Source organism: Mercenaria mercenaria, unplaced genomic scaffold (genome assembly GCF_021730395.1).
Source record: "Mercenaria mercenaria strain notata unplaced genomic scaffold, MADL_Memer_1 contig_4693, whole genome shotgun sequence".
Classification (NCBI taxonomy): domain Eukaryota; kingdom Metazoa; phylum Mollusca; class Bivalvia; order Venerida; family Veneridae; genus Mercenaria; species Mercenaria mercenaria.
In genome coordinates this window covers 21,618-36,670 of record NW_026462941.1, presented here as the reverse complement: position 1 = coordinate 36,670, position 15,053 = coordinate 21,618, and the positions used below count along the sequence as shown (strand labels likewise).

Here is a 15,053-nt window from a genome sequence, read left to right as displayed (position 1 = left end):
AATCAATGATAGGATATCCGGAAATCGTCAGCCTTTTTGTTCGAAATGAACACCTATTCAACCAAGGTGCTTCTTTCTTCGGTGAACCATTCCTGTTCTTCAGACAGTGCGTAGAAGAATTATTTCTAGACGAAGAAAAGTTTCTTGCCTTAATACTTGTTTGGACGAGTCCTGAGAAAGAGTTAAAGATGAAAGACGTTGAACCACCAGATATACCAGATGACATTAAAAGGGCAGCGTCGAAATTTGGCATTAGTCTAAAACAAAAGACAACTAAAACTCTTCGTAAGTCGCTGAAATACCACGAAGACGGATTTTTGCAAATTAATCCCCGTACAGGTACATATCATTTCAGCCACAATAGTGTAAAGGATATGGTTGGACTTGTTGCAGGCCAGGAATATGCAAACGCAGTGCTAGAATTCGCGGATAGCGAATTCTTGAAACAATTTGTAACGACAGATGAGACTAAAGATGACGGCCTTCATATTTATGTTGAACAGTTTAGATACGAGGAACTGCACTCGGCAATATGCACAGCATTGGACCCGAAAGAATTACCTGAAGGTAAATTCAAAAGCGGAGATGGACAAATTAAAAAGAAATTTGGCTTCAAAGAGTCGTTTCGTAGTTCTGCAAATGAGATATTGCCTAAAGATGAATTCAGAGAAGGAGATGGAAAAATTGAAATGAAATTCGGCTTTGGGTTGTTTGTTAGTTCTGCAAATGTGCAAATGAGATATGAGTGAATTCGTCTCTTTTGGAACACGACTGTTTCAACAATAAATATTTTGTCAGTCAATTCTGTGAAAGCGAAGAAGGAATATATATGTTCTCAAAACCAGTTGATGCGTTGCCTCAAAAGTGTTTTGATAGGAACTGTGATATTGATTTAAGAGAAGAACTTGCAGTGTACTTGTCGTCACTTGGACTTCTCTACGACAGTTCTCTACTTCTTAAAGAAGTTTTCAAACAGAATTTACATCAATGTATAAACACAACAGAATTCTTGCAATCAACATTACTGATAGCATCGCATGAAGGATTAAAAGATGTCATTGAAATGTTGTTACAGCGCGGCGCTACCGTAAATGAAGACGCGATTTATTTTGCAGCTGCAAAGGGGCACAATGGAAGTCTTGAATATTTGCTTAAAAATTATACTGGAAATTGTATAGATTATCCTAACAGTATAAACAAAAACAGTCCACTTATTGCAGCATCCAAATGTGGCGCTGTTGAATGTATGCAGTGCTTACTTCGTCATGGTGCCAGTATCAACTACAGAAATAAAAACGGTTGGTCAGCACTGGATAAAGCCGTCCTTTGTCGACAGCCAGATTCGTGTAAAATACTTCTAGAAAATAAAGCTCGTGTCAATTGCAAGGCAGGGAAGTTTAAGCGAACACCACTGCACATGAATGCTGATGTCGGAGACGAAAATATAACAAAGCTATTACTACAGTATGGAGCATCAATAAAGGTGAAAGATTACAGAGGCCATTATCCAATAAATTGCGCAGCTTACAGTGGAGAAAATAAAATTGTGGACATTTTACTGAAAGCAGATGAAACTAAAGTGACACTAAAGAATTGCGTATCCTATGGTAAAACGTCTGTCATCAAGGGCGCCAGCCTGTATCATCTTGCCGTCTTAAAAAAGAATGTTGATTTAATAGACATAATGATACAAAATAAACTGTGTCCAAACATTCGTGATGCCTATGGAAGAACACCAATTTATCTAGCCGTATATGGACGGGGAGATAAGAATGAGAATGCCGAGAGATATATGAAGCAGAGGGCAGAACTGGAAAGAGAGCTGCAAATTAAACTAATAAAGAAGCTTTCTGGACATTCAGATGTCCAAACTTCCGAGAAAGATGGATACACCCCTTTAGATGCTGCGGTTCACAAGGGTCAGATAGAAATTGTCAAATTGTTAGGCCCGCTTGCAGACGTAAATGCGCAAGATAAATACGGAAAAACTCCGCTGCATACAGTTTGTGACCAGATGAACCTGGATATATTCAAGATCCTTGTAGAAGATTTAAGAGCCGATTACTGCATGCGTACATAATCCGGCCAAACAATATTTGATATCTTAGCAATCAAGACCGAATGGAGATATGTAAGAAGACGATACCAGAATGGAAAATCTGTAACAAAATATATGATTGAATATCCGCGATTCAAATCTTTCAGAGCTATTATTGCAGATAAAGATCCTGACTTTCTGAAACAAGTATTATCGAATATAGATACATTAGATACGATCAAACCGAACAAGAAGAGGAGTATAAATATGTGGATCATGATCAACGAGATGCGGAGTAAGAAGATGTGGATCAAACGGACAGAGGAGCGGGGAAATGAAGATGTAGACGAAGGCAAACAAGCTGAGGAAAATGGAAATGTACATCAAGGCGAACAAGCTGAGGAAAATGGAAATGTACATCAAGGTGAACAAGCTGAGGAAAATGAAAATATACATCAAGGCGAACAAGCTGAGGAAAATGAAAATGTACATCAAGGCGAACAAGCTGGCGAACACGCTGGGGAAAATGAAAATGTATATCAAGGCAAACAAGCTGAGGAAAATGAAAATGTACATCAAGGCAAACAAGCTGAGGAAAATGAAAATGTACATCAAGGCAAACAAGCTAAGGAAAATGAAAATGTACATCAAGGCGAACAAGCTGAGGAAAATGAAAATGTACATCAAGGTGAACAAGCTGAGGAAAATGAAAATGTACATCAAGGCGAACAAGCTGGCGAACACGCTGGGGAAAATGAAAATGTACATCAAGGAAAACAAGCTGAGGAAAATAAAAATGTACATCAAGGCGAACAAGCTGGCGAACACGCTGGGGAAAATGAAAATGTATATCAAGGCGAACGAGCTGAGGAACATGAAAATGTACATCAAAGCGAACAAGCTGGGGAAAATGAAAATGTACATCAAGGCGAACAAGCTGAGGAAAATGAAAATGTACATCAAGGCGAACAAGCTGAGGAAAATGGAAATGTACATCAAGGCGAACATGATTAGAAAAATGAGAATAAAAATCAAGGCGAACAAGGTGCTGATTGTGAAAATGTACATCAAGACGAACAAGATGAAAAGTTATTAATAGAAAATGATTGTGTGGACGCATCAAATATCATCGAATATATTTATTGTCGTTAAAAATGCCAGATATTGTAAAAGTCATATAAATATTGTTTACGAACATGACAACTGTAAATCGTACTAAGGATAACGACCAGACAAACTAGCAAATCGAAGCACATATAAAACTGTTAGTAAATACAGCACCAACAATGCCAAAAAAATCGTCAAAATACCAATGACCGTTGGTTAAATTGATAAAGATATTCACTTAAATATTCAATCATTTTAAATGAATATGAATACCCACAAATCAGTATCAATTTCAAATTGTATAATGGCTAAATAATGCGAGCAAAGTCAAAGTCTTCATTGACAGGTAAAAATCATATTGAATAAATATAAAAGTTAGTTTACCAAATCAACACAGAATTTGCTCCACTGTTGCAATCCAAATGTCAATTAAAAGATGCAAAATATTAACCTAGGGACCATGAAAATGCATCGTTTTACCTCATTTACCGCAACAACAGAAATGTTAACAAGCGGAGTGTGCTAAATGGAATTCAATACGGAGGACTGTAAACATTGCATTTTTAAATTCGATATATCGTAGTAAGCGATAGTGTTACGTCAGAAGTTTACTCCATATGAATACAGAATGCAGGTCTTTTACAGCTGTAAGATTTCGCACAGGGTAAATGTTGCCTTAAAATATATAGTACTGTCAATCATTACTTTTAAAGTATAAGCTGATATGATATTGTATGCTTTATAAACAAGTACCGATAATATTTAATCTTTATAAGATATTGTACAATATAACTATAGTTCAGGTAAATAGAATTTTTCAAATACTTGTTCCAATGGTTAGTCTTGATATAAAGGTTTAAATACCAAGCATATACTCTAATAGAACTTTAGTTGAACCTTGCGATGGAGTATATACAAGATATTTTTTGTTGTTTCCTTTTCTTTAGAGAATCCAATGTATGATACCTTGTCATCTTTTGGGGACATTTTATATTAATGAAAATTCAAAATGGCCACCATCGTCAATGTTTAATGCTGTTTTCTTTGAAAAGAATATTGAGAAGAGTTGAAGTGTTGTTCTCTTGCATTATTTTGTTTATTGGGTGGAATAAACGTAAAATCTGACGGCTTTTGCTCCCGGACCCATGGGCATTTTCTTGCCCCAACTATGAGTGGTGGGGGCATACAGATTTGTTTTGCGTCCGTCCGTCCGAAAAAAAGGTTTGTGACGCGCCTAGCTAAAAAAAAAATTGATATAAATTAAAGAAACATTGCATGATTCTATATCATGATATGAACTTGGGCACCTTCTATCTTTCGTCTGGCTCTGTCCCCTAATTCCAGAGTTATGGCCGCTGAAATAGTCAAAAATGCACATTTTAAGCTTGTGACGAGCCTAGGTCAAAAAGTATTTGATATAAATTGATGAAACTTTGCATGAGTCTTTATCATGATATTAACTTGCGCACTTGCTATTTTTCATCTAGCTCCGCCCCATATATTCAAAGTAATGCTCTCTGAAATAGTACAAAATGAACAATTTCACCTTGTGACGCGCCTAGCTCAAAAAGTATTTGAATTAAATTGATGAAAACTTGCATGAGTCTTTATCATGATATAAACTTGCGCATCTCCTATTTTTCATCTGGCTCCACCCCTATTTCCAAAGTTATGGTCACAGAAGTAGTAAAAAATGCACATTTTTACCTAATGACGCGTCTTGCTAAAAATATTTGATGTAAATTCATGACCTTGCATGAGTCTTTATCATGATGCGACCTTGCACACTTGGCATTCCTTTTTAGAGATTAGCGCTAATTACAGAGTTACGGTCCTTGAAATAGCCAAAATAGTGGATTTTTGTTTGTGATGCTCATAGCTCAAAAAGTATATGGCCTAGAGTAATGAATCCTTTATATAAAATGACTGCAAAGAGTTGAATTATTGCCCCTTATTTGTGACAAATGTACCAGCGGGGCCTCATCCTATGTCCTACAGACCCATTCTAGTTCCTATTTATAGTAATCAATAATGGCTGCCAGCAGATCCATGTGATAGGGTATATTTCGTATTTTATTTCAGTTATTTGCTTAATAAATGATAAAGTTGTTGTTAGCTCACCTGAGCACGACGTGCTCAAAGGTGAGCTTTTGTGATCGCCCTGTGTCCGTCGTCCGTCAGTCGTCCGTCGTCAACAATTTGACTGTTAGCACTCTAGAGGTCACAATTTTGGCCTAAACTTAATGAAACTTGGTCAGAATGTTACGCTCAATAAAATCTTGGACGAGTTTGACATTGGATCATCTGGGGTCAAAAACTAGGTCACCAGGTCAAATCAAAGGAAAAGCTTGTTAACACTCTAGAGGTCACAATTTTAGCCCAATCTTAATGAAACTTGGTCAGAATGTTACCCTAAATAAAATCTTGGACAAGTTTGATATTGGGTTATCTGGGATCAAAAACTAGGTCACCAGGTCAGATCAAAGGAAAAGCTTGTTAACACTTTTGAGGTCACAATTTTGGCCTAATCTTAATGAAACTTAGTCAGAATGTTACTCTCAATAAAATCTTGGATGAGTTCGATATTGGGTCATCTGGGATTATAAACTAGGTCACCAGGTCAAATCAAAGGAAAAGATTGTTAACACTCTAGAGGTCACAATTTGGGCCCAATCTTATTGAAACTTGGTGAGAATGCTACCCTCAATAAAATCTTGGATAAGTTTGATATTGGGTCAGTCGAAGTCAAAAACTAGGTCACCAGGTCAAATCAAAGGAAAAATTTGTTAACCCTTAGAGGCCAATTTATGACTGTATTTTCAGGAAACTTGGTTAAAAAAATTTTTATCTTGATGATCTTTAGTCAATTTTCAACCCTGGGTCAGGGGGTCAAAAACTGGGTCCCCCGGGTCAAATCAAAGGAAAAAGCTTTAAACATTTTAGAGCCACATTTATGCCCAAATTTTTAGGGAAACTTGGTCGGGTTTTTAACTTAATATCTTAAGCCCAAAAGGTTGGGGAATCGGGTTCAGGGTTTTAAAAGGATCCAAAAACAAGGTTTCCAAAAAAGTAAATCCAAAGGAAAAATTGGGTTAAAAACCTTTAAAAAAGGCCAAAACATTTTTTCCCCCCTTATTTTAAAAAAAGAAAGGGGGTCAGGGTTAACCCTTTTTTTGATTTTTAAAGGTCCAAAGGGCCAGGTAGGGAAAATTTTTTTTTTTTCTTTTGGCCCCAATTTTGTTTTTTTTTAACAAAATCACATTCATGAAAAATAATAACCAACTGAAATTAAAAAAAAAAGCTCCCGTTAAAAATCCCCAAAACCGGACAGCAAAAAAAACCCATTTTTTTAAAATAACAATGTTTAAATACAAAACTTGGGGCACAGACAAATATTTTTGAAACTTTTGGGAAAGTGGGAAAACCCTTGCATAAACTTTGTATTAATTTTCCCCCCATTGTGATCACACCCCAAAAATTTTAAAAACCAAAGTTTTTTTAAACGGGCCTCCCAAATTTTGGGGGGGTTCCCTTATACCGTGATTTTCAATAATGCAGCCGATAGAGTAAAAGTAGATTTTCTTTCGTAGTCAAGCCCAAATAATAAGGAAAATTGACGTACCCCCTTTTCCTTACATATCAAAAATATTGTTAAAATTTTTTTTCAACTGTTTCTAGAATTTTAACTTGAAAAAAAAAAAAGGGATAAGCATGCCAGCAAAAGGGAAATGTCTGTAATAATAATGGGTTTTTCCCAAAAGATGATTTACGTTTTTTTTAAAAAACTGGCATCGTCCTCAAAAATTTTTCCTAAAAAAACACAAATTGGGGTAGACCACCACATCCCTACCGGGAAAATTTAAACAACCAAAATTTAAAAAGTTTTTAATCGGAAAAACTTCTGAAATTCATTTTTAAGCCCCACCGGGTAAAAAGTGCTCAAGGTAACTTTTTTTAAAACCCCCTGTGCCCCGTCCGTCGTCCGTCGAAACAATTTGACTTTTAAAAACCCCTAGACCCCAAATTTTTTGATGAAACTTAGCCCAAAATCTCCCCTTTAAAATAAAACCCGGGAGGAGTTTGAAAATGGGTCATAAAAGTAAAAAAATTATTTTACACGGGCAAATAAAACAAAAAAATTGTAACACCAAAAGGGGCCCAACTTTATGACTGAAATTTTTCATAAACTTGGTCAGAATTTTTAAATTTTGATGACCAAAGGTCAAGTTTGATTCGGGGTAAAGTGGGCAAAAAAGCTAAACCATTTTAAATTTAAAAATAAAACTATTTAAAACACACTTAGGCCAAAATTTATGACCAACATAAAAAAAACCTTGGTCAAAAATGTTAACCCCTGATGATTTTTGGGTCAAGTTTAAAACGGGGTTCGGGTTTGGCTAAAAACTAAAACCCAGGTAAAATCAAAGTAAAGCTAGTTAACTTTCTAGAGGCCATTTTTATGCCCAAAATTTTTAAAATGAAATTTTGGTCAGAATAAAAAATCTTGATGATTTTTTAGGAAAAATTCAAATCGGGTTAGGTGCGGAAAAAACAAGGTCACCGGGTCAGACCCAAAAAAAAGATTTTAACACTCTAGGGAAACAGAAAGCCCCATATCAAAATGAAAATTTGGCCCAAAAAGTTTTTCTTGATATCGTTAGTTCAAGTTTGAACGGGCCCAGGGGGGGTTTAAAAACAAGTTAAACCGGGCCCAAATTTCCAAAGGAAAAAATTTTTAAACCCCTTAAGAGGCCACTTTTAAAGACAATATCTAAATGAAACTTGGCCCAAATTTAATTTTTGGTGATCTTTAAAAATAAAGCCCTAATCGGGAAAAGGGGGTTTTAAAACTAGTCACCAGGTCAAAATAAAAAAGGGAAATTTGTAAACAACAAAAGGGGCCAATTTATGACTGAAAACTTCATGAAGCTTTTTTCAAAAATTTTTTAACCTTAAATGATCTTTAGGCCCTGTTTGAAATCGGCTTTGGGGTTTTTTTAAAAAACAGCCCCCAAATTTTAAAAATAAAAGGGAAAACTATTTAAACACTTTTAGGGGCCCAAAACTTTTTAATTTCTTAATCTTAAAAAAAACTTTCTTAGAATGTTAATCTTAAATTTTTATCAAATTCAAATCGGGGTCGGTGGAATCAAAATCTATTCCCCCAGGCAAAATAAAGGAAACTTTTTAGCACTCAAGAGACTTAATTTTAAAAGGGGTTTAAAAACTCATGAAAATTATCAAAATTTTTGTCTTTTTTACCCCCTGGGTTAAAATTTGAATCGGGTAAAGGGGGGGGTAAAAACCTGGGTCCCCAAAGGTCAAATAAAAAAAAAAAAAATTTTTAAACATTTAGGGCCCCCTTTTAAGATTATATCTTAAATGAAACTTGGGCCCGAATGTTAACCTTGATGATCTTAAAAAACACCTTGGAAAGGGGTCATGTGGGGAAAAAAAAATGGCCCACCGGGTAAAAATCAAAGGAAAAGCTTTTTAAACACTTGGACCACTTTTAAAAATCAAATCAAAAGAACGGGCCAAAATTGAAAATCAAAAATGACATAAGGAAATTTTTAAAATTTTGGGTCGGGAAGGTCAAAACCAAGGTCACAAGGTTTTAAATCAAAGGTAAAGCTTTTTTAACATTTACCCCCGATCCATTTTTTAAAAAGCCCGGGTATTTTAAAGGGAAAAAAAAGGTTTTTTTTCAAAAATTTTTTTAAATTTTTTTTGCTTTCCCCCTAAAGGGTCAAAAAAGTTTTTTAAATTTGGGGAAAAGGGGAAAAATCAAAAAACCTTTGGGTTTTTTTTCCAACCGGGTTTCAAATTTAAATTTTTAAACCCCTTTTTTGTTAAAAGAAAAAACCCTCGGGAGGCCCTTTTAATTTTTTTTAAACCTTTGAAAAACCTTTCAGGAAAGATTTTTTTGACCAAAAAATTTTTGGTTTTTGCTTTTTGGCCCTTTTTCAAAAGAAATTTTGGGAAAAATTTTAAAATTTTTTGGGGTCAAAAAAAAAAAAAAAAACCATTTTCAAATTTTCCAAAAAAAAAAACTTAAAAAACCCCCCTTTTTTTAAGGTCCAAATTTTATTAATTCTTTAAATAAAAATTTAAAAAGAACTTTTTTAAATCCTTTTAGTTTTCTTTTAATTTCAATTTGAATTTGGTCTCCCAATTCCAAAAGAAAAAACAAAAAAAACCAGGAAAAAAACCAAATCAAATAAAAAAAGGGGGTTTGGGGTTAAAAAAACCCCCCCAGAATTTAAAAAATTTCCCTATCCTTTTCAATTGAAACTTGGGGTTTTAAAAAAAAATTTAAAAACCCCCTTTAATAAATCTAAAATTTTTTTTTTCCCGAAAAATTTTTTTGGGTTTCCAGGTGAGGGTTCAAAAAGGAAAAAGGTTCACCAGGGCAAAAAAAATTTGTAAAGCTTTTTTTAAAAAACCCTTTTTCCTTAAAAAAGAGGCCACATTTATGATCAAAAATTTTTTTTTGGGAAAAGAAAAACCAAAAACCTAATGGAGAAGGCGGGAAGGGGTAACCCTTTATTTTTTAAAAGGGTTTTTTAAAATCCGGGGAATGGGAATCTTGGTCCCCCCCAAGTTAAAATTTTAATCAAATTTTTTGGTTTTTTAAAAGGTTGGGGGTTAGCACCATTAAAAAAAAGGAACACCTAAAAATTTTTAAAATTTTAAAAACCCTCAGAAAAATTGCCAAAAATGTTTGTCTTGATGACCTGGGTTCCAAGTTTAAATTTCTTTTTGGGGGGTCAAAAACAAAGGTCACCCAAACAAATCAAAGGAAAAACTTGTTAACACTCAAAAGGTCACTTTTTAAAAAAGTATCTTCAGGGAAAATTAATCAAACTTTTAATCTTGATAAATTTTAAAGATAAAATTTTGAATTTTTGGGTCATTGGGGTCAAAACTAGGCCCCGGGTAAAATAAAAAGGAAAAAAATTTGTTAAAATTTAGAGACCACATTTTTTTTCACCAAAAAATGGAAATAAAACTTTTGGGGAAAATCAAAAAAAAAGAAAAATTTTTAATAACATTAAGGAATTTTCAATTTTAAAATTTTCTCTTTTTTAGGTAAAAAATTTTTAAAAAACTAGGTCACCTTTTTCAAATGAAACGGAAAGAGCCTTGTTAAATTTAAAAGGCCAAAAAAATTTTTATGCCCATTTTTTAAATTTTAAAAACTTGGTAAAAAGGAAAAAGGTTTTAAAAACCTTAAAAATTTATCCTTTAAAAAGGTTCAAAGTTTTTAATCCTTGGGTTTAATTTTTGGGGTAAAAAAACAAAGGTCACCGGGTCAAATAAAGGAAATTTTTTTAACACCTAGAGACCAAAGGGTTTAATTTTTAAAACCCAGGGAGAATTGTCAGAATTTTTTTCCCTTGATGACCTCTAGGTAAATTTTTTAAAACTGGGTCATGAAAGGGGCCCAAAAACAGGTCACCAACCCCAAATAAATAAAAAAACTTTTTAAAACCACTCAAAGGGGCCACTTTTATAAACCCATATTTTAAAGGGGATTTTTGGGTCAAATTTTTATTCTTGATGATCTTTGGGTCAATTTTAAAATCTAGATCATGGGGGGCCAAAAACCCTAGGTCCCCCAGGTAAAATTTAAAAATAAAAAACTTTTTTATCATTTTGGGAAGCCCCAAATTTTATGACCATATCTAAATTAAATTTTGGTCAAATGTTTTTTTGGGATTTTTGGCCTTTGAATTTGAGGGGCCTAGGATAAAAACTCAAAAAAAACTCTAAAATTCCCTGTAAACCCACATTTCCTTTTTTTGGTTGCATAAATTAAAAAAGTCAGCAGTTTTAACCAAAGGGTTTTTAAAATTACAAGATGAACTATCAAAGTAACCGGATCGGGTATAAAAACATCAGTTTCCCTTAAACAGTTTTTGTCCCACCCCAAAAACTTTTAAAAAATTTTATACTTCAAAACCAAAAAGTTCGGGAAACCTAACAACCTTTTGTAAATTTTCCCAATTTTTTAACCCCCTCTAACCCGAACTCGAACTGTTCAATTTTTTGTGAAACAATTCTAATTTCCTGATTCCGTCTGTCTCTTTATAACTTAGTCCTGTCTTCTTAATTCAGTTCTCTCTTCTCCTGTCTTTCCTAATTCCCTGAGTATCTATACCTTTTTCACGAATTGCATCGCAATAACATGTTTACGAGTATTTCAAAATATTCGTAGCAATTTCTAAAACATGTCAATCAAAACGTCCATTATGTACTCATATAACCATAAACAACAGATGTAGAATCAATCATTCATCACTGGGTATTTTCGTAAACAAATGACTGGTACCGAAACTAACAAAATAATAAGGGTCAAACCTAAAAGACAAAACATTCAACGGTGATTCACTTTGCTGAAGTTGTAAACTACAACAACATGCTGAACAGGTAAACAAAGTAATTAACATTTCTGACCAATTTATGAAAATTCCATCGAAAACAAATAACAAAATAATCAAGGCTGACCTTCTGATGAGAACGTCGCAATATCTGACCGGTTATAATAGTAAACAAAGCCATTTAGGCCAAAACTTAATGGATAAAACATTCCGATGTTACGAAATTTGCTAGCGTAGTAAATACCACTAATGACCTACATTTGTAAACAAAATGAGTAGTATTTGAAAGAATTTTCAGAATTTTCTATCCAAATAATCCCTGAGCGAAAAGTTATGGTCAAAAAAGCATTGCAACCCCATTAAAACCCCATTTTTCAGATAAATCATTTAAAAACCATTTATCTAGACTGATTTTAATGAATTTTTCTCCATTAGAACAGCATTTGTTTTTTAAATATGGAAAAACAATGGATGAAATCAATGATTAAAGTAACGCTTTACCATTTAAACACCATTGTTTTAATACAGAATATACTTAGTTCTTTTATATCAGTTTGTCCATTGTTTTTCATTGAAAAAAAAACAACAAAAAAACATTGTTTTTCATTACAGAATATACTTAAAGTTTGTTAAGTCAGTTTGCTCCATTATTTTTCATTAATAAACCATTATTTTACCATTTTTAAATGTACTAAGTGAATTTCATGATTTGTAAATAAAATAGCACCAGTTTTGGCGGGAAAATGATGGTTTGTATATAGTTTGAAATTCTGGTCCAGATTTATGTGAATAGCATGGTATCATCTACAGTAAGTGTCTTTATATATATTGAATACACAAGAAATTTAAAGAATAATAAAATGTGATATTTTTTCCATTTCTTTGATTCATATAATTCTAGTCAGATGCAGTCATATTTTTGTCATTGGTTTTCATGACTTTTATTCTTATACATGTAAATGGTTTGATCAGTTTTTGATTTCCATGCTTCTAACTTTGTCAAAATATGTATTTTTATGCCCCCACTGTGAAAAGTGGGTCCATATAATTTTAGTCTTGTCCATGCATCTGTACGTCCATCCGTATGTGTGTCTGAAACAAGTTTGTGACGCGTCTAGCTCAAAAAGTGTTTGATGTAACCTTGCTTGAGTCGTCTTAAACGTAATATGAGCTTGTGCAACTCCTATTTGTCGTCTCTCTCTGTCCACTATTTCTAGAGTTATGGCCCCTGAAATAGTAAAAAATGCACATTTTCACCTTGTGGCGCACCAAGCTCAAAACGTATTTGATTTAAATTGTGCACCTCCTATTTTCCAGCTGGCACCTCACCCCCTCCAAATTTCCAGAGTTATGGCCCCTGAAATAGTGAAAAATGCACATTTTCATCTTGTGATGATGCACCTACCTCAAAAAGAATTTCACATAAATTAATGAAACCTTGCATAAGTCTTTGACATGATATAAACTTGGGCACCTCCTATTTTTCGTCTGGCTCCATCACCTATTTACAGAGTTATGGCCCCTAAAATAGTGACACAATTTTCACCTTGTGACTCGCCTAGCTCATAACGTATTTGATGTAAATTGATGAAAACTAGCATGTCATGATGTACATCTCCTTTTTTATGTCTGGCTCCACCCCTATTTCCAAAGTTATGGCCCCTTAAATAGTAAATAAAATGCACATTTTCGATTAATGATGTGCCTATCTCAAAAAGTACTTTAAGTAAATTCACGAAACCTTGCATGAGTCTTTACTATGATGTTACCTTGCACACTTGGTATCTTTTTGAGATGTTAGCGCTAATTACAGTTACGGCCCTTAAAATAACCAAAACAGTGGATTTTTTTTGTGATGCTCTTAGTTTAAAAACTGTATGGCCTAGAATTATGAATCCGTTATATAAAATGTTTGTTGAGACTATACTCCCTTAAAACTGCAAACATTTTAATTATTGCCCGTCATTTGTGTCAAATATACCAGTGGGTGTCAAATGTACCAGTGGGGGCACACCCTGTGTCCTACAGACACATCATATTCTACATTTCATAATTATGAAAATGAAATTCAAAATTACAGTTAAAGCTATATATTGTTAAGACACTGAAATTTTGATATAACTGTAGCATTGTACTTTGTATTTTTTTTTTAGATTCTTCCATTAACCAAATGACAGACTTTTTTCTGTTAAGCATTTCTTTAGGCGGATTTTTTCTTGGTAATGAATTCTCTAGACGGAATTTTAAGCTGTATTTTGTCCTCCTAAATATTGGCTTGGCAGAATTTTAAACAGGTTTTTACCTTAGAAAATTTGTATATTTTGCTGCGTACTCCTGTTTATATGGGGAATTCGTGTTATATTAACCTGAATTGCAATTTGAGCAGAGTCCGCCTTACAACTTAGGTGGTTTTCTCAGATTTCTGTGGGCGGAAGTTTTCGTAGGGGATTATATAAAGTACCATTTGAAGTCATATTGTTTCAAAACATTGGTTTCAATTTACCATAGACTTCCGGAAAATTGGGAAAAATGGCTGGACATTCGGTCTGGCAATGTCTAGAAATCTGCCGGACCAAAAAACAATCAACTGGACTGTATGAATTTGTAATGCAGAACAAAAAATGCCCGAGTAAACTACCATTTTAACACGCTGTTTTACAAGCTAGGCAGGAATCTTCGCAAACTATCATTTATATTTCGATAGAACCTCTTCATTTTGTACTTTTTTTTTGCTTTCTGTACATTTGGTAGATGTGTGTTTTTTTTATTATTTTCTGGATTCTGTACCGGTATTATTTAATGATGCCATTTTGTCCGAGATGTTGCATTTCTCGGGATATTATAAATGCCACATCCAGGTTAAAAAATGGCGGACTTCGTCAAAATTTTGTGGTCATGTCAGACCGACGACTTTCCGGATGTCTGTATTTAAAGATATCATTAAAATACCATTTATATTCATTGATTTACCATTATTTTGAGTAAAAGAAACCATTAAAATATCATTTATTTTCCATTACAATTCCTTTAAAAAGAGCTCATTTGCATATTTCGGCCAATTTCAATGGTGTTTCGATGGTTTTTCAATGATTGCACTATAATGTATATGCGAGTAAAAATGGTATTTCAATGGTTACTTTCCAAAACAATGAAATAGTAATTCATTGGTATTTCAATGCCGTTGCATTCCGCTAAAGGATAACAAATAAAAGAAAACACAATGATTAATTAATTGAAAACTGACCTGCGAGCTATCACTGTGTTACACACATTTTCTACTTGAGCTTCATAAAACTTTATCAGTCAAAATGTTTGTCTCTATGAAATAAAGGCCAACTTAGATTCTAACTTATCAGCTATGTACACTCTAGCTTCTGTCGCAGTCTATTTGCTGTGTGACTGGCTACTGTATGTTTTAATAAAATTTTACCGCAGTAGTCCATAGCACTGGATACTTTTATATATATTAATATTGCACCTAGTGAGATATAAATTCCACGTTTAATAACATTGTTTCTTGCATA

At 33.7% G+C, this 15,053-nt stretch overlaps 1 protein-coding gene across 1 annotated transcript; it reads left to right on the top strand.

Moving 5' to 3' along the window:
• The first annotated feature begins 829 nt into the window (after window positions 1–829).
• LOC128554076 (ankyrin-1-like) lies at window positions 830–2,080 on the top strand. Its single transcript, XM_053535295.1, has one exon. The coding sequence runs from the start codon at window positions 830–832 to the stop codon at window positions 2,078–2,080; it is 1,251 nt and encodes a 416-aa protein (XP_053391270.1).
• Window positions 2,081–15,053: the final 12,973 nt, after the last annotated feature.